This window comes from Danio aesculapii, chromosome 3 (genome assembly GCF_903798145.1).
Source record: "Danio aesculapii chromosome 3, fDanAes4.1, whole genome shotgun sequence".
Lineage (NCBI taxonomy): Eukaryota > Metazoa > Chordata > Actinopteri > Cypriniformes > Danionidae > Danio > Danio aesculapii.
In genome coordinates this window covers 31,899,939-31,919,784 of record NC_079437.1, presented here as the reverse complement: position 1 = coordinate 31,919,784, position 19,846 = coordinate 31,899,939, and the positions used below count along the sequence as shown (strand labels likewise).

Below are 19,846 nucleotides of genomic sequence, written 5' to 3'. Positions count from 1 at the left end.
TAAATCTTCAGCATTTACACACACCCCAAACTATTTTTTTCCAGAGGGATATTATTACATAGTATTAATCCCCATAGTCAGCCTTTTGAAAGGGTGGTTCTTTTTCTCTTAAAAATGTAACTTTTTTTTTGCAGTTATTTGCCTCACTTTCTTTTCATTTGAGGTTTAAATACTGCATTTTAGTGACATTTTAAGCACTGCATGAGGCAAAATGATTAGTATAGGACAGATCAAACCAAGCAATGATGGGACGAATGTGAAGATTGTCCCCCCAGGTAACCCCATAGGCCTTCATGGCCGATCTTAAATATTAAAACTTAATATGCCATTAGCACCAGTAATATCTTTTAGCACGTAAATGCCTTTCTCCATCCATTTCATTGAAAGAAATGGTGCACCATCAGATCTACATTTAATTTTAAAATACAAATTTATTACATCGTATATCATTAGAAAAAAAGGAATCTGTTAAAGCACATTCAACTTTTCCCCTAGTGTGAATTTGGCCACTTGAATAATACATTGAAACATAATAATAACGTAGAGCTTCCCTATTTTTGTTACCTCTTTTGTAAAATAGTACAGAGTGGGCCATTTATATGGATACACCTTAATAAACTTATTGGGAATTTCACAAGAAAAAACAATGGTGTGCTTGGTTTTAATGAAACTTTATTCTTTCATGAGTTATTTACAAGCCCCCTCACATATACTAATATGCCACACACAGGATGTTAATATCACCAACCATTCCCATTTTATTAAGGTGTATCCATATAAATGGCCCACCCTGTACATTTGAAAAGTCATAGGTAACAACAATAGCCTAATTAGTATTAAAATTAACTTTCTTTCGAATCACCTGAAATCCCCCAGGCTACGGGTCTGTACAAGAATTTTCTGAATTATTAAAAGCTAAAAATGCCACAAATGCCCTCTGTAAAAACCTTTGACTATAATATGATAATAAAGGAAACAGGAATTCTTGTGGTGGAAATGTATGCAAAATTTAAATGAAAGGATATCTCAGTTGGACATTTTAAATCAGATTTTATTGCTAATTTATTATTTGCATACATTAATGATAAAGTCATTTTAATCCATCATTAAAAATCTTGATAACAGTGGAACACATCAGACTGCTGCGTGTAGCGTGTTTGCTGGACCAGGCTTTTTGATGCCAGTGTAAATCCATGCCAATCAAATCACCTTTTGTTAAAAAAAACAAAAAAAACGCACACACACAAAACACTAATAAACATGTAAACAAATGCTGATATTCGGCACATAATAGCAAATTATTTTAATTCCTCTTGGCTTCATCTAAATTGCAGTGTTAACATAATAACAGTCACATTTCTGAGCTGAAAACTTGCAAAGGTGATCCATTTGTCCATAATTCCATTTCCTCCAACATGTCTGCTTTAACAGCATTTCTTCCCTTTCTTCCTCCTCTCCCTGTCCCTGTGGGAATTGATATGGACAGTGTCCTTTTCTCTCTCCCTCTCTCTTTCTGCTCGATTCTGGCTCTGTTTCTTGGCCCGAAGAACCATGTGGGTGAAAGCCATGAACATCTGAAAACCAATACAAAAATCACAGACATTATGAAATACTTTAAAAGTGGACAAAGGCAACGTGTATATTTTGATTAGCCTTAAAACTTATGTATGTGTAGTAGAGCTGGGCCAATAAGGGATATATCAAATCACAATAAAATTTATGTCAATAACAATGATAAGCTCTGGACTTTTTTCACTCTATATTGATCCAAGAGCCAATAACACACCAGAAATCTAGAAGTGTGTTGATATTAGAGATTTTTTGGCAGAAAATATGTTGTGCTATTAAGAGGACCCCCTAATTTTTGTGGCTTCAGTCATTATTGGAGTGCTCTTTTAAATCTGGAAGCATAATTAACATATATTGAAATATATATCGTAATCATTCAATATGGAAAATAATTATTAAGATTGCATTTTTGCCATATCGCCCAGCCCTAATATGTAGAATATTATTCCATTAAAAATATATAGATTTTTATTTATTTGAGTTTAAACTAAAAGTGCCCCTTTCATACATTTTGAATTTATTATTCATGTATTTAATGTGTAATATTGCCATTTGTGAATGTTAAAAATCTGTCAATTATTAAAGTAATAAATTCAGTTATTGTTCCTCATAAGAAGTTACAGATTCTGACGAGCCTGAAACGAGTTGTCAGTAACTCTTACAGAGATTTGTTAGCATCAAGCAAACAAATTTTTATAATTTGAGTCTATAAACTTGATTGGTAGTATGCAAGACCTGAGAATTGGTAGTTGAGACATGGAAGTTTGCAGTTTGATTTGTTTCTGACATGTTGCGAAAAGCAAAATCATTCTACAAAAGTACAAGCATTTATACAAAAACTGACAAGGTAAAACAAACTGCTGAGGAAGCTGAAATCTGAATATGGTAATGTTACGTTTTTGAAACGTGCTGTAAGAGCACATGTCCACCAAAGCTTTTTTGCCAGCCAAAACAGCAGCACTGTTCCAAAAACTCTGAGAATACTGTAATAATTTGTAAAAAATTCCAGAACGCTCTTGCTACGCCTCTGGCAAAAATGTGACCCTTCCACTGACAACAACAGAAGAAAAAAAAAATGCTTTGGTGGACCTGTGGTCTAAGTGGTAGACAGATCACAAAAGTAGCAGACCAATCACAGCACACTGCAACATTTGACCAATCACAGTAGGGTAGACTCTTGGAAAGGAGGAGTTTATAAGAGGCCAGATCCTTGAATGAATAATTTCAGAATCTTTGAGAAAAAAGGTGATGCTGCAATGAATATTATGAGGATATTGAAATGTTTTTTGACTTTGGACCAATGGTAGAAGAAACCTTAAAAATAACATAGTAGGAGCACTTTAAATGTTGCAAAAATTAAATGAATTAGAGCTTTTATGATTAAAATTTAAACACAGGACTTAAAATATATATTTTTTAAAGTATTATTGAAAAAGTAAAATGAATTTACGAATGAAACTGTACCTCTTCTACATTGATATTCTCTTTAGCACTAGTTTCAAACAACCTCACGCCAACGGTCTCTCCGAAGCGCATAGCATCCTGGGTGTCCACAAGTTTTTTTGAAGGATCATCATTCTTGTTTCCCACTGTTAGAGATCAAGATGAAGAAGAATATTAAATACTGTCTGTTGATACAACAAATTCATTAAATATAACCGAAAAAATGTCTCATCACATTACTGGGAGAGCTAAAGCAGGTAAAACAAAGTGCTGTGTATGAACTAACCTAATATTTTGCAGACATTGTCACAGTTTTGCGAGATCTCATTTAGCCATCTTTTCACATTGACAAATGATTCAGGGTTTGTGACATCGTAAACAATGATGACACCATGAGTGTTTCTGTAATACCTAGAGAAATACAGCAAACACACGAGAAGGACACCACAAGAGATCAGACAGTTAAACACAGCTAAAGGACTAGTTCACCCAAAAAATATAATTACATCATTAAACACACTCATGTCGGTTAAATCCCAGAGACCCAAATTATATTAATTTGTGTTATGAAGATGCACGGTGGCTCAGTGGGTAGCACATTGGCCTTCCAGCAAGAAGGTCGCTGGTTTTAGCCCCAGCTGGGTCAGTTGGCATTTCTGTGTGGAGTTTGCATGTTCTCCCCGTGTTCGTGTGAGATTCCTCTGGGTGCTTTGGTTTTCTCCCACAGTCCAAACACATGCGCTATAGATTAATTTGATAAGCTAAATTGGCTGTGGTGTGTGTGTGTGTGTGTGTGTGTGTGTATATATGAAAGAGCGTGTATGGGTGTTTCCCAGAGTTTCCATCCACCACGTAAAACATATGGTGGATAAGTTGGCGGTTCATTCTGCTGTGGCAACCCCTGATTAATAAAGGGACTAAGCCGAAAAGTAAATGAATGAATGAAGATGAAAGAATGTCTCAGGGGATCACAACAACATGATGGTGAATAATTAATAACAGAATGTTCTTTTTTTTTTTTTACGTGAACACATTTTTAAAAGACTTTAATAATCTAAAATCTCTTACGTTGAGGTGATGGTTCTGAACCTTTCCTGCCCCGCAGTGTCCCAGATCTGGAGTTTAACTCTTTCTCCGTCAATCTCTACAGTGCGGATCTTGAAGTCAACTCCAATAGTGGTTATGTAACTCCCTGTGAAAATCACAAGAACATTATTACGTGTAGTTTATTACGTATAGTTATAATATTTCATATAACACTACTTAACTTTTAAGCAAACATACAAAACTCTCAATGTGCCTCCATGAGCACAATAAATTAGATCATGTATTTACAGGCTCTTTGCCTCACTTTCTATCATTCTCACAGAAAAAAAAAAAACACAGTCTAAGTCCGCCAAGTAGACTCACCAGAGAATGAGTTGTCTGCAAATCGTAGGAGCAAACTGCTTTTTCCCACATCTGGAAGAGCCAAAGAAACACTTATTAAATGCTCTGCTGTAATTCCACACTGCTTATTAAAAAACAAAAGTATGACAAGATCATAGTAACAATCAGACAGATGTTTACATTAAACATTTAAAGAAATAATACATAAAAATGTGATTTAAATTCAATTAAACAAGAACAATAGCACTAACAAATCTAAAAACATCCAACTGCATCATAACACTTAACGCTGGTAAAGATGCCCAATACAGCATGTCAGCAGCCACAACAGTCTAAATGTGGCAGCTGTGGTTAACCCTTCAGTTACATTACACAAATGATGAAATCTGAGATAGCATCCAACAACGCTACGATCTGAAAGTGGAAGTACACATAGCAGATCATGACATCTCAGATTACTGATCTGTTCATATGAAGATAAATGAGTGGAAAAAAATGTATAGTATACTAAGTGAAGTTTTACATACTAGATTTGAGAGGAGCATGTGATATGATTGATCACGGCTGATCTCTCATCAGTAATCAGCAATAATCCAATCAGATTGATTCAAGCTTCCAATAAATACACCATTTTCTCCCTACTACCTTATCTTTGTTTTGGAATAATCTCCCCTTTCACCCCATCTCCTCCCTTTACTAGTGGGAGCTCTCGAGACCTACCTGATCTCTGACCCCCTTATATGCTTATTGACCAGGCAGGAGCCCTGGGCTCAATTATCTCCAAGCTCAGTGATCTCTCCCAGGACAGCATGTCAGACCTGCTATTAGCATCAAGCACATCATACTGTGAACTCTTGAAACCTCAGATGTCAAAAGGAACACAGAGCTAGAAACACTGAAATGTCAACGTTGACATCTGATTGGATGATTGCAGACTAGCATGGAGGTTGTTATTGTTAAAAACTGTAATTAACTGCTTATGACCAACTAAATGCTTTTTTTTCTCTCCAAAACAGACCGGTTTGTTGTTGCAACAACATTTACTTTACACTTTCTTTCCCATAATACTTTTTAATTACATGGAATTGGGTGGTCTTTGGCCAGTGAAAGCTGCTAGAAAAAACAGACCTTTTTCCGTGAATCTGAAAGTTTATCTGAGACTAGGTTTATAGTAATTGAACATTATTCTTGAATCATACGTTTTTGATGTGAAACTAACAATAGAGCACAAGACAAATTAGTGAAACGATAATGTTAGAACCTTCACAGACCAAAATAATGCCCCTAAGAAAGTTCATTACAGTTTGAATCTCACCCAAATCCATATACATGGACTGAGCAAATGACTCAATTCATAAAGGGGCAAGGACAAACATATTTGCACATAGTAGTTTCATTTCAGCTTTCCAGTTTGCAGTTAACTTGTGCAATTGCACAACCGTGTTCCAGTAAATGTAATCTCAAGCATTCTTCCTAGTGGACATGATGCTGGAAAAATTATTGGGCGTAATTACTTATTTAATGGCAAGTACTAGGGATTCACTCTTTGAGATCGTGACTTAATTCATTCACTTATAAAAAGGCTGAACAGGCAAGTGTGAAAAATAAGTTACTGACTTGAGTCACCAATGATGAGCAGCTTGAAGAGATGATGGTAGTCTTTTCCTGCCATTCTTCCCTTTAAAATGTATCCTCATGAAACGAACTTTCAACTTCTGTCACTTATCAAGTGTCTTAAAGCATTAGGAAGTTTAGGGCAGATGGCTTTGAACAAACAACTGCAAGCATTATGTGATTGTGTATCCAGTTTTCCATCCGAGTTCAAGCGTAAAATGATTCACCAGTTTGATTTCAGTGTATTTCCATTAATGAATCAGTGCAATTTTCCTAGTTTATCTTAAAACAGACTTTACATCTCCAGTTATTTTTCCATTTCTTATTAGGGCTCACAGTTAAAATCTATGTGGAATTTACTCTTTGCCACCTCACCCACAAGTGCAAACACATTACCACTTTGTTGTGGTTAAGTCTCAAATTACTCAGATCTCAAAGCGGGTGTTTCTTTAAATCGTTGATGGGGCTCATAATAACAGGTTTTGAGTATGTCAGGAACCAGTTCACACGGAAAACAGGACAGTTTGTATGAGATCCAAGCTGTTTGGTCTCCAAATCTCGATCATCCAGATATGAAGATGGCATCTCGTCACAACAATCCCATTCCGCCTATTAAACCGATGCATGCATGCAGGGGCTGGTAGCTTCCCTCCCTTTGAAAGATCACGGATATTCCAAGACACTGCAGGAATGCAGATTCAAGCCGGAAGTGAGGTAAGTACCTGTGGGTCCCCTTGAAACCCAAATCCTAGAAAAAATAAAAATAAAAGAAAGTCAGTATTACTTTTGCATCTTGTTCAAGTATTAATACTCTCCCCCTTTACCCAGAACAGCAGCTGTGGGACTAAATTTAGCTTCTCGCAGTCTGACAGAGAAATGACACCCGCTCAGACAGTTCAAAACCACAGGCACCAGCTTTACGCTTCAGGCCCGGATAGGTGTGCACACACAGCTGAAACCAAAACAGTGGACAGAATCATTAAAATGGCATATAAAGCTAGCTGCTGAGTCAAGACAAAGCTAGATAGTCGGTAAACTGCCAAAAATGTTCCATGAAAACAGGAAGGGACGCGTTTTCCTCTAAACTGCTGTTGCGAGGAGGGCACAAGTTTCTCATTAAATACTTAATACAAATAGTTTGGATTTTGGTCTAAAATGAAGTGCAAGGGTTAAACAGGAACGTCCTCTGGGCACATGTGATCGCTTTTTACAAAAAAAGGTGGAAGTGAAGTGAAACTGACACACCTAAGCTTATGTCCGCTTACCAGAAAATCTGAGAAAAATAATTGTTGGTGCCAACACAGCCGAACAAATTCTTGTACTAAAACAAATATAAAAGTGAAACTATTCAGTGGTCTAAGCTAGTACTTCGAACAGATTTACTGTCAAAACAAGCCAAAATAACAACAAATAATAATTTTTTAATCTAGACGCAGATCCTCTTCACGCTGTACATAATCTGATCTAAAAGCTTATCATAATCGACTGTCCTTCTGAGATAAGCGACCTTTTGTGGAAATCAAGCGGTCACGCGCAGTATCCCGCATATATTAAACGGACACACCTGTAAAAACATAAAATCCTACCAAACCTCGAGCTGATCCTTCAAAATGAAACGCTTCTAAGTTCCGTCTTCTTAAACCGCTTGATCAAACTTGTGTCCATTACTCAACTCGGCGAGTAACTCCTCGCTTGTATCTTAATCAGTTGTTTTGAAATGCAGCTAGGCTAGCTACTTAACTAGCCGCAGATGCTCCAAGATAATAAGATCACACTCGAAGCCACAGAAAAGCTCACCGAAAACACTTTAAACCCCGTATTCCTAACACGCCGAAGGCAAATCCGGAAGACTTTGCTGAAGTTTTTGGCAAGTTTGACGGCTTCTGTGTCGAGTTAGTCCCGCAGGCAGAACCGGGATCCGGGTAGTCCAGTGTTAGGGGAAGTTCGGTCAGTGTCCCAGCGGCCGCAGAGATCAGATCCGCCCATTCGAGGCCGCCGCACCTGAATGTCGAGTCACTCTCATCCTCATCCTCATCCTCATCATGTGCCCGAGTTTCTCAGTCTGCTCCTCCTCCTCATGCCACTCCTGTTGCTGCTGAGATTAACATCGCTATTATGTTGCCACAGACTAACTGACATTCCAGACAGAAGCACGTACTGGAAAAGAAGTATGAGCATACCTAAACTGCATTTCGGCAATTATGTGATTGGCATACGCAATGCTGTCTAGATAGGGCGCCCCATTAGGTTTTGAGACACTCATGAGTTCAATGGAAACGACCATGTTTCTTTAAAAGGGAACTTTTTTTTGGCAAATAATGTTGTACTTAATGTTGTTTAGCCAAGTCATTTTATTACAATGGTTAAATCAACATTGGTAGGAAACTGTTAATCTACTTTTAATCTATCTTAGAAGGCAAACATCTGAGTTCAGGAGCATGAATACTGTATAAAAGCCTGGAGCATACAGACCAGCAGCACACAACAGACTTCTGTATACTGTAAGTCTTAGACCCCTTGTTACCGTAGAATAAGGTAACGGATTTTGGGTATCACTTTATTTTAATAGTCTCTTTAATGCATTTTGTTCAGTTTAAGTTACACTGCATCTACATGCTAACTCATTCTCATCAGAGCATAAGTAGACTGATAGGTTGGAGTTAGGGTCAGTGTAAATTGACATGTACTTGCAAACAGGGGCGGATTTAACCAATAAACGAAATAAGCAGCCGCTTAGGGCCCCAGGAAATTCAGGGGCCCCAAATAAATACCAAGAAGTATAAATTATACATTTAACATTGTTTTCTATGATATTTTGTATGGTGAGGGTCTAACAAATAAAGCTTTAGCGTAACTATTACATCTACACAAATTTGTCTTATACACCCCTAATCATGGAGCAGTCAAGTCAGGTGAAGATTCAGTTTTAAAAAACAATTTATTATTTGTTTGATTAATTAATTTTTTTTTCATTGTGAATTCATTTTAAGAAAACAAATCATTTAACATGTAGAGATTTCATTATGTTATAAGAATAAACCTGAAAAATAAAAAATTAATAAAACTACAAAACGTGGATTTTAGTACGACTGGGCCCCATGGCTGGAACTGCTTAGGGCCCCTAAATCACTAAATCCATCCCTGCTTGCAAAGTTACTTATAGTCAGTTAAATGTCTGTTGAAGGAGCATATCAACAGATATTAAGCAGACAGTCTGCTAATACTCAAATGAGAAGTAATTGACATGTAGTTGCAATGCAACTTTTAGTCAATAAAATATGCAGTAGGGACCATCAAAAAAAGTCTTACCGCATTTTATTTTGTTTTTGTATTTGTTTTATTAATCCTTTTCACTGTATTTAGTTTGTTAATAAAAGAGTTGTATTAATATTCCTGGAGTAATTGATTCATTTGATTCATTCACAGAATCCATCAAGATATCTTGTGGTAAGTATCAATCTAATTATTCCCTCAAAGAGATTACAAAATATAGCCCTAAACAAAACTGTAAAAATATAGCCAGGATTCCAACTCTTTCACGAATAGCAGATTCAAGAACTTAGCACCATTAATTTCAAATCAAGCACTATTCTTAATTCCCCCAGCATATGTAGCACCAAGAAAGTCCTTACTGTACTTTACATTTCACTTACACTTAATATTTACATTAAAACGTAAGAGTAATGATGATGTTGTGAATGTGTCAGTTTTGAACAGTCATGTTTAACAGTCATGTTTAAAGAACAAATAAAATGTTCATACACAAATACTCAACACAATCATAAAATGGGTTGAATTAAATACCGGTGATGGGGCGTAGCGGACATTTTAAAAGTGAGGGGGGCAGCTATATGAGATCATATGTTCATTCTATTAGTAATCACCTGTTTCTAAATGGTCTGTCTCTAAAAGTGAGGGGACGTAACCCCGTCCCCCGTTTGCTACGCCCCTGGGTGATTTTCAAATGTGGTTTCTGAAATATTGATGAAATGCGCATTATTTGTCATATTCTTGTACATAATTTTAATGAAAGATTTTTAAATGAAGAATTCCTCATTTTTAGTTCTGTTTTTGACAGCAGCAGTGTACAACTGCTGAAATCACACCATAAACAAGTTTCATTTCAAATTGAATTCAAACACATTCAAGGACCAGTGTTTGTTTCTATCCAAACCTGAATTCATATGTCTGACTTTCAAGAAGAGTGGGAGCCCTGTATAAGGATGAGAGGATCCTAGTTAATTAGTTGTTAAATTGGGGTACTAAATGACAGAATCCAGTACAACACTTAATACAGGCAATAAAACACTTGCATGTTGTGCTGCTGACTCTAATGTCGATATGTTGAACTGCCCATAGTAAATACCCATCATGATGAGAAAGAGATGTAGGCAAATAGGTTTTTTGGCACACTAAAATAAAGAGTTCTTAGGGCGTTCTTTGTATTATTGCAGTTGTACCACTGAAGTCACATGAGTGTTTTGACAATGTTTTTGTTTCATTTTTTAGACTTTGAACTGATGCTCTGATCGATTGGCCAGAGATCGATATCGGCCGATAATTATATTTCATGACTCAATCGCTACTTGCTAACCTCTTGAACCGATCACAAGTGTTTGTTTACGTGTTTACAAGCAGAGGATATATAACAAATCTTTGTATAAATAAGAACAGAAAGTTCTGTGTTTTCAACAATATTACAAGTTCAATAAAACCTGGCTGGAAATCTAAAATATTAAGGAAATAAAAAAAAAACTTAAAAATCACTTTTAACGTGAATATTTAGTAATATAACTTATTGTAATACACTTATTGTTATAAACATTTAAATTAAATTGTTGTTTAGGCCTATTTCCTTTTAGTGAAGTAATGGATTTATAGGTGTGCATTTTAACTTCGTATGCATTAAATGTGCGCTCCAAATTAATTGAGCCAAGACATGTTTCCAAATTTATTTGTTAGTGATTTTTTTCCAAATTTTTTTTAATCAGTTTTTTCTATAAGCTGCTTCTGTCCATGACATGTCCACACTAAATGGTTATAAGAGACGTGTTTAAGTAATTATATGCAACATCTTTCATTTATTCTCTTAGGTAAGGCAAGATCTCCACTTAAAGTATCATACTTAGAGTGAAAATGTGCTTTATGTGTTATGAAGCTTAAAGTATCAGAATTAGTACTTGCTATTGGCTGATCACCATGACAAGGAATTGGTTCTCTGTACCGGCTCCAAAAATCCTACTTGGAGCATCCCTACTTTGAACGTCTTGTGACCATTGCTGTTTATGGAGTATGAGGGAGCTCTCAGATGTCATCTAAAATTTCTGAAGATGAACAATGATTTTTGGATTAAGGGTTCCCGCTGTTTCATTGACACCACATTCAATGCGTTTTTAAAGCACCATTACTTTGACATTGTTAATGTAAATATAAAGTTTAAGTTAAATGTTGAGTAATTTTCAAAACTTGACCTTTTCTTTTTAAGGAACTTTTATCAAATCCTTTGGTCTGGTAATATTCAAATGCAGTTTCTGAAACATTGATAAAATGTGCATTATAATTTGATAAAAAATCATTCTGTTTTTGGCAGCAACTCAATACAATTGTTGAAATAATGCCATAACTAATTTTAATACATTTAATTCAAACACTTTCACGGACCTATGTTTGTTAAGTACTTTTCAGGCCTCGAATCCATAAGTTTGAAATTCATGTACTTTCAAGAAGTGTGGAAACCCTGTGGATTAGAAGATTGGAATGACATGAGGGTGATTGATTAATAACAGAATTTTCATTTTTTTGTGTGAACAAGCCCTTTAAGCCAAGGTCCTCTGCATTATTCCAATGAAAAAAATAAATAAAGCACACATTTAAAATAAAAGTGAACAATTACCAAAATTATTTATTATAAAAAATACAGTTTAATTGTATTCAAGTGAAATCATAACAGGAGAATCTGCTACAAGATTCAATTCCAATTTAAACGAACTGCTGAAGTGTTAGCTCAAAACGACAGAGAGAAGGCTCTGTAACTGAAGTTGGTGAACACATCGATTTGGTGACTGCTGCCCCCTACTGTCATAACCTGAAAGATGAACATTGCAGAAAGGTTACAATCATTCCCATTTATGTTTTCCCTTTCCTTAATCATAGTCAGTTTTAAACTTTTTTTGTAGCAGCACATGTTAAAACAGGCACATACCCTGTGTTCAGTGTTTTTCAGATTGAGAGCCAGTGTGTTGAGTGAAGACGGAGAGCAGGGAATCTGAGCTTTCACTGTTCCCCCATGTAAACAATGGGACACGTATGGACCCTCACCTACTGACATGATCTAAATACAACCATAATGCCATTAAAAAAAAAATAATAATAATCTGTACATTAAAATGGTGTCTTTTCTAGTTAAAGACACACATTAAAAACTGACAACTAGTCCTTCTCACCAGGTCCTGGTAAAAGACAGCTTCTCTTTGACAGCCAGGCAGAGGGAAGACAGAGGTGGGGGACATGGATCTGAGGTGCCATAAAGAGAGTGATGGGCCTCCACCGCAAAGCTGAAAGGAGGAAATAGATGACGTTTTATGACAATAGGGACATTATGCCACAACATCTTAACACACACACACACACACACACACACACACACACACACACATTCCAGAGTAGCGGCCAACTATTTGACGCTCACAAAGATAGTAACTGCGGTATTCAAAAACATGCATGTCAATACAAATGCAGAAACATGAAGCGAAAACAGACACGAGATAAAGAAGAACAAATACACTGACAATAGTTTCACTGTCCCTGCCAGCCAATCACAAGGCTAACTTACCATCCAATCAGAGTCTGTGGCAAGACAGCTGATCCACTTGCCAAACTGGGGGCGAGCGCATTCCTGACCCGAATGAAAAAAGGAGACAGACAATGAGAATAAGACATCAATGCACTGTTTTTGCTCATTTGTTCATTCTGTTGAGTAGAGAAGTGGCTTACCTCATATTTGAAGACCTCAATACTGTGAACCGGCCGATTTGTTCGTGAGTCTGGGGGATGATGCACATAAACAGTTACTATGTTTAATTTTTTTCCAATGTAAGGGTAATAGAAAGAGTGTTGTGTCACTGACTGACCCCAAATCCTCACAGCACCATCCTCTCCACCAGAGAGAATCTCCCCTTCCCGCTCTTTGAAGCTCAGGCAGTGGATGTAGTCAGTGTGGCCCTTCAGTACAGACTGCACAAACAACACAAAGGACAAAAATGTTCATGGGATCTAACTTCAAAGAGCCACCATCCCACTACAAGATCATTAAACTTCCAATGAACCCGTAAGACATTTTTACAAATACTTTGAAAACATTTATTCATTCATTTTCCTTCGGCTTAGTTCCATTATTCATCAGGGGTCGCCACAGCAGATTGAACCACCAACAATTCCAGCATATGTTTCACACAGCGAATGCATCCATACACTCTCATTCATAGGGGAAACCGGAGCACACAGAGGAAACCCATGTGAATAAGGGGAGAACATGCAAACTCCACACAAATGCCAACTGGCCCAGCCGGGACTCGAACCATCGACATTCTTCCTCTGAGGTGACAGTGCTAACCACCAAGCCACCGTGTCACCTGAAAAATTTTAATGATAAAAAAAGTGGTTCTCAAGCAAGTGGCTGAAGCACACTAGGTGGCCAAGGCAATCTTCAAAGGGGAGCTCAGAATGTCTTAAATAAGCTAAAATCAACTTAAAATCATTTTAAATGGTGGAAGGTTGAATGTAAACTTTCAGATTACTTCATAGCACTACAGAACAAAGTACATTACAATAAAATAATAATGAATGTAAACAGTTACAGTTCTTGTTAGAATGCAGCTGCTTTTAGTGTTAAGCTAATTCATAATGGTAAACATCACGTAAGATGAAGTTTAACAAAAAAATTGGGGGGAAAATGTTGCCCACCTCAGTTTATGTGTTTCTTGTTTTTAAAACCCCTCAATTTAAGGCAATTTTACAATTTTGATAGTTCAAAAACAGCATTTATTACTATATATAATATATATTACTATGTTTTTTTTTTTCATGTGGGTTACTTAATATACCTGTAAAAACAATATAACAAATTAGGAAAGCATGCACATAATATACTTGGATAACAAATCAGTAAAATGTTTTGATATTTTAGATAAGTTGTGAAAATGATTATTCAGTTAATGTTTGCCAGACAAATAAATGCTGTTTTTCCCAGAAGTCACACGTGAGGCTTTTCAATTCACTACTTAATCACACACAAACTTACAATAAAAACCTGGAATAGTTATAGGCTATTGTTATGCACAATACGAGGTCTCAGAGTAGATAAGTTTGAAGATCACTTAATTAAAAACCCCAAAATATTATTTGTAGATTCCGTTCGATTGTGCCCATAAAGAGAAAGTGAAGCTTAGATGTTTGTACTGTTTTTACTTAACAGGAAAAAAAATTACTAGAAAGTTAAATTAATAAATAAATAAAAATATTCATCATCATCATCATTACATTTTAGGACACTAATGCAAGTAAGGTGTAGTCTAACTCACTTTAAAGGTACCGGTCTCCATGTCCATGATGTGAATGTTATTGTCTCCTCCTCCAACTATCAAGTTGTTGTCCTGAGGGGAAAAAAAAACTGTAGCAAATGAAATATGCAGAAATACACAAATGGAAACAAACTTTTGCAATTGGATTTGTATAAATCAATGTTTGTCAGTGTACATACATTCACTTCCATTTAAAGGGATAGCTCACACAGAAACAAACATTTACTCACTATTTTCTTATCCTCAAATGGTGCCAAACCTTTGAGTTTATTTCCTCTGTTGAAGACAAAAGAAGATATTCTATAGAAAGCTGTAACCACTGAAATTCATAGTAGGAAAAATAAATACTACAGAAGTCAATGGTTACCAGATTCCAGCTTCCTTCAAAATGTCCTCTTTTATGCTTAACAGCAGAAACAAACTCAAAACCATTTGAAACCAGTAAAGGGTAAGTAAATGATGACTGAATGTTAATTTTTTGGGTGAATTATCCCTTTAAAGGTTTTTTAGATTTTAGTTAAACATATCGATAAGCTAGTGTGCTCCAAAACAGTCATCAAGTTCACGTTTGGAGATATAAATACACACACATCCAAAGCTTGCAGTTTGTTACTTCCACCTAAATCGATCAACATTTTTTTTCATGTCGCATACTTTAGTTTCTCATTAAATCTTGACCAATGAAACGCTCTCTAGTAGGCTTACATACCTGATAACTGCCTGTTTTTATTATGGTTTTTCATATTTTACCATTCTATCCCACGATCATCCCATTTAAGTATTTCCCCATATTTCTTCAGTATTTTTAATCTTTCAATGAAAACTGAAAGTACCATCAACACAGTGCTGATCTTAAATGTGATATAATTGCAAACGCTGTTCAAGAGAACTGTGCTTTCACTTTATTTTTGCTTGAAAGTACTTTGAAATTAATATAAAAATATCTGCATTAAACTTTTTTCCATTAAAGCTGTGCGTTGAACAAACGCACTTAATAGTATGTAAACGTCCGTCCTGCATGTTTTAATTTAAACACAACTCTTTTTTTTTTAAATAAGCATAAACAGTAACTAAAGTAATCAAAAGCTTTCATTATAGATGTGTGGATTCATTCCTGACACTTCTGTTATCAAACAAAACAAAATGAGAGATTCATTTGCTGCTCTTCACTTAAAAACTACAGTATCTTTAATCAATATTTAAATACATAGAATATAGATTTTATAGCTTGTTTTCATTTCTCTATAGGCCATTGATTATAATAGGCTAAACCTTTTATTTTATTGTCAATATTTTCTAATGTTTGCTATATATTCTATCATTTGAAGCTAATTGTTGTCCTGTATTTTTACATCCCAATGTTGATATGTTGACAGTTATGCTAATACTGACATGCCCCGTCCCCTTAAAGGCTGTTCTCATTTGATGTGCTTGAGCTCAACCACACTCACTGGCAGAGCTGTGGTAAAAACAAAACGCTATTGGCTGTTTTTAAAAAGAGGAGGGGCTACTGTCCCACCCTCATTTATGTTTCAGTTAAGACTGCATCAAACATTGAATAAAAATGCACATTTCAAAGCACTTCACAGGACCTCAAAAAGAACCAACAAATACATGCAAAGAAAAACTATGCTCAGCATTTTTAAAAGCAAAACAAAAACCTCAAATACAAACCTTTGGATTAACAATCATCGCATTGATCTCTGGAATTTCAAGACTAGTCCTGTGTGGAATAAGACATTGCACAAACAACTTAGGCAGTTCACAGATTATTGAAAGTCATAAAACAAAATGAGCAATGAGTGTGTGAGAATGAGCATGTGAATCAAAATAGTTATTGACAGTCTCTCACTCATAATTGGGTTTTCTTGTCCATGCAGCTTTGGTGCTCTGTGGAAACAAATATATATATCATGCTAAGCTTAATTGGACTTTTCTGAAGTACCGGCCAGCACAAATCAAAACTATGAAAAGGTATATCTTTTTTTCCAACCCAGGTAAAACTCTACCTACTTTTTTGATGAGCTCTGCCCAACTCCAGGCACTGATCTCTCCATTTCCAGCACTCAGGAGATGAGTATCCGTGGATAGAAGAGAGAATACAGGACCGTCGTGAGCTGAAAACATTTTAAAAAAAAAGCTCTTTTACCTGTCATTGTAATCAATAACTATAAAAAATGTTTATGGCATAATAATTGCAGAATGTTTTATCACTATAATAAATTACAAAAACAAGTGTAAATATAGACAATCTTATGTTGTCCTCTTAATAAAAAAAATATTAACCCTACTAGAATCTTTGTGAGCAATTTCTGAGCCCATCTTTCAATCTATTCATTTACTTTTGTAGATAGTAGGATTGCTCCGATCAGGATTCTAAATGCTTCAAGCTTTATAATACATTGACTATAATACATTATAACCATTTATTATTTTACCATTTACCTACAGCACTATTACTGTAGGTGTGAATGTGTCATGGCCAGAAGCAGCTTCACAGAAAATAATTCATTAATTCATTTTACTTCGGCTTAGCCCGTTATTTATCAAGGGGTCCCCACAGCGGAATGAAACACCACAAATAATCAACGATTTACCTCCTCAGGTGTTGTGGCTGCTGTAGGCTATGTATAATATACGGGAGCGCACGTGCATCTTCCTGTGCTTGTAAACTCATGAACAAGCACCAGTGATCGGGTACATGAGATCAGCCAGATTGGCAAGAACCAATGGAGTCATGAAATGTGATTATCAGCCGATACCGATCTTTGACCGCTCTATCGGAGCATCTCTAGATACTAAAAAAAATGTGCTAACAATAACAATACTCTGCATATTCTTACACTGCAATATACTGTATTAATAAATACTACTCATATCACATGCTGTAATTGCCTTTGTGCTGCAATATTGGATGGTGTGAAGCATTCTTTGAACCAGACTCCTTTAGCTAATGTTTATAAGTTAAATAAACAACATGTAAGGGAAAATATCAATGAAATCTGTGTCTGACCGGTAAAGTTAAGGATGGGCTTCTGACTCCTTTCTGATGCATCTGGGCTCAGAGCAGCTGAAAGACTGTAAAAACAAGACTAGTAAACAAAAGACCATGTCAAAAACCATTTAAAGAGATAGTTCATCCAAAAATTAATTCTGTCATTGTTATTATTATGTACTCTCTCTCCACTTGTTTTAAACCTGTTTGAGTTTCTTTTCTTCTACTGAACACAAAATACGATATGCTGAATGGGAACCATTGACATCCTTAGAATATGTTTCCCTACTATGGATGTCAGTGGCTATCAGCTTCAAATAATGTCCTTTTGCGTTCCACAGAATAGAAGAAATAAAATTCACTTTTTTGAGCGAACCATCCCATCAACATAAACACAAAATAGTCTCCAATACATATAGATATGTCACGTATAGCTACTTGAACACATTCATTAACAAACATAATGGAACCACCGGCTAACACAACGTGAACTGCTATAGTAACAGACTGGTGATTGTATTCACCTGAACACTGCAATCTCTCCATAGTTGTTGCCCGCTGCAAGGTAGCGACCGCAGGGAGAGAAGCTCTGAGAGAAGACTGACATGTGCAGGAGCTGGACAGAGACAAACGCCTGTCACACACACTGCGAGTAATGTCTTTAAAATTTACACACGCAAAAATGAAACTGCATAAAAAGTTGCAAATGAGCCATTTGTGAGAACCATTAATGCGCTGTTTTTAGTGATGTAATCATTTGAACTAGCTAAAAGATTGAATACGATTCAGGTCGATTGATTTACCTCAACTGGACCCATCTTCGGGTGATTATTAAACGCTTAATGTAACTTAAAAACCCTCAGTTACTTTTTACACAAAGCCCTTTCGTGTGCTACTCATTCAAATGGCGTCGCGTAAATATGACGTTCCTCCGTAACCTATCGTCACAGGCAGCGCCCGCCCTAACAAGATGGAAACTAGTTTCCGCCAAAAAGATTACTACATTAAGTGCAAAAAGGTTATTAATTAAAATTAAATCATTAAAATGTATTCAAGTCACATTTCAAATTAATTTGTCTAAGAAGTTTTAATTCATGTAAACCTCAAAGCTTACATAATGGAAATAAACTATTTTAATTTTTTGAATTTGAGTCAAACGGGCGTTTTAGCTTGGTTTTGTTTTAAAAATGTCCAGAACAATACGTTACAAAGTAATAACACCATGTTTCATACATACCATATACTGAGATTATAATTTCATATTCAGTACAATAGTTTCTTGAGCATGTGGTCATCTGTCAGTCACAGGGCCAGAACCCCAACCAACAACGGCGGGTTTTGGGCTGGAATCATAGACTGTAAAATATATGGACGTAGCATCCGTGACGTCACCCATAGGTTTCTGAAGAGCGCAAAAGAAGCCACAAGTAGGCGCGGCCAACCGTCGCCATTTTGTTCGCGCGTCATCGCTCCCACGGCGGGATACCAAACAAGGGCAAAGAGGCGGAGAGTGGGCGGAGCTACAGACACCTGCTGGCCCTTTGCTTAGACCTGACAGACAGACTTTACTTTGGGAGAAACGCTTGATACTTTATTACCTGCGACTTGTTTGTGTTCTGACCACATGTGCTTGATTGTACACTATATCAATAAAGTGTTTAGACTTTTAAGAACACTGTTGTAATACATTGAGCCATTAAACATTGCTCTTATGACGTTTTTCTACAGGAGGTAAACGCGAATTACATCCAAACACTTCAGATGTGTGTGTGTGTGTTAGTAAATGCAAGACTATTGATAAAATCCAGTACAACACTGTATGATAACGCTTCAGATGACTGATCTAGAGCCTACAGCTAATCAATCTGTCACATTCTGGAGTGCTTTACGGGTCTAAAGAAAAATATTAATGATAAATGATCTTAAATAAAACAAATACATTTATAGAGATGATATACAAGTATATAACTTTACTCACATGGGAAACGGAGGCCACGTGAACGGTTTGTGAGCACATTTAAATGCATACAGCATCCCATATCATCTGATAATTGTAAGAAATAAGTCCAAAAGGCAGCTGACTGTGTAAAGCCACATAAAACAACACAAAAATACGATGAATATGCCGAGATCAGTGGCTAATCTGCCGGATTCAGCTGAGGTGAAGTGACGGCGACCAGCGAGATCTAGCTGTCACTCAAGTGGCCACGCCCTTAATTATGCAAACTTAAAATAACCTAATATAAAGGAAATGGAT

General features: G+C 36.2%; 2 protein-coding genes across 4 annotated transcripts; both read right to left on the bottom strand.

Annotated features, from left to right (window-relative positions):
• Positions 1 to 1,288: 1,288 nt before the first annotated feature.
• LOC130221302 (ras-related protein Rab-35-like) lies at positions 1,289 to 8,094 on the bottom strand. 3 transcript variants are annotated; one of them, XM_056453715.1, is made up of 7 exons: positions 7,813 to 8,094; positions 6,019 to 6,763; positions 4,423 to 4,473; positions 4,081 to 4,204; positions 3,299 to 3,423; positions 3,034 to 3,158; positions 1,289 to 1,574 (listed from the first exon to the last, which is right to left on the bottom strand). In XM_056453715.1, exons 2-7 carry the CDS (start codon positions 6,071 to 6,073, stop codon positions 1,425 to 1,427), a joined length of 630 nt encoding a protein of 209 aa, XP_056309690.1. In that variant the 5' UTR covers positions 6,074 to 6,763; positions 7,813 to 8,094; the 3' UTR covers positions 1,289 to 1,424. The 3 variants fall into 3 exon arrangements, with proteins under 3 accessions (XP_056309690.1, XP_056309691.1, XP_056309692.1); XM_056453716.1 differs by lacking the exon at positions 7,813 to 8,094 and adding an exon at positions 7,602 to 7,777; XM_056453717.1 differs by lacking the exon at positions 7,813 to 8,094 and adding an exon at positions 7,607 to 7,777.
• Positions 8,095 to 11,884: 3,790 nt separating this feature from the next.
• On the bottom strand, positions 11,885 to 18,517 carry thoc6 (THO complex 6). The gene is made up of 13 exons (XM_056451363.1): positions 18,393 to 18,517; positions 18,114 to 18,205; positions 17,608 to 17,672; positions 16,608 to 16,711; positions 16,447 to 16,484; positions 16,269 to 16,317; positions 14,595 to 14,666; positions 13,146 to 13,248; positions 13,009 to 13,058; positions 12,848 to 12,910; positions 12,459 to 12,569; positions 12,218 to 12,346; positions 11,885 to 12,100 (listed from the first exon to the last, which is right to left on the bottom strand). The coding sequence occupies exons 1-13, from the start codon at positions 18,405 to 18,407 to the stop codon at positions 12,020 to 12,022; spliced, it is 972 nt and encodes a 323-aa protein (XP_056307338.1). The 5' UTR covers positions 18,408 to 18,517; the 3' UTR covers positions 11,885 to 12,019.
• Positions 18,518 to 19,846: the final 1,329 nt, after the last annotated feature.

Coding starts and splice junctions, on each gene's coding strand:
- LOC130221302 (XM_056453715.1), bottom strand. CDS start 6,073: ATGGCAGGAAAAGACTACCATCATCTCTTCAAGCTGCTCATCATTGGT. Junction 4,205..4,422: donor TGCAGACAACTCATTCTCTG/GTGAGTCTACTT, acceptor TGATTTTCACAG/GGAGTTACATAACCACTATT. Junction 3,424..4,080: donor TTCAGAACCATCACCTCAAC/GTAAGAGATTTT, acceptor GTATTTCTCTAG/GTATTACAGAAACACTCATG.
- thoc6 (XM_056451363.1), bottom strand. Junction 14,667..16,268: donor CGATGATTGTTAATCCAAAG/GTTTGTATTTGA, acceptor TTTTCCCCTCAG/GACAACAACTTGATAGTTGG. Junction 13,249..14,594: donor TGGAGACCGGTACCTTTAAA/GTGAGTTAGACT, acceptor TTGTTTGTGCAG/TCTGTACTGAAGGGCCACAC.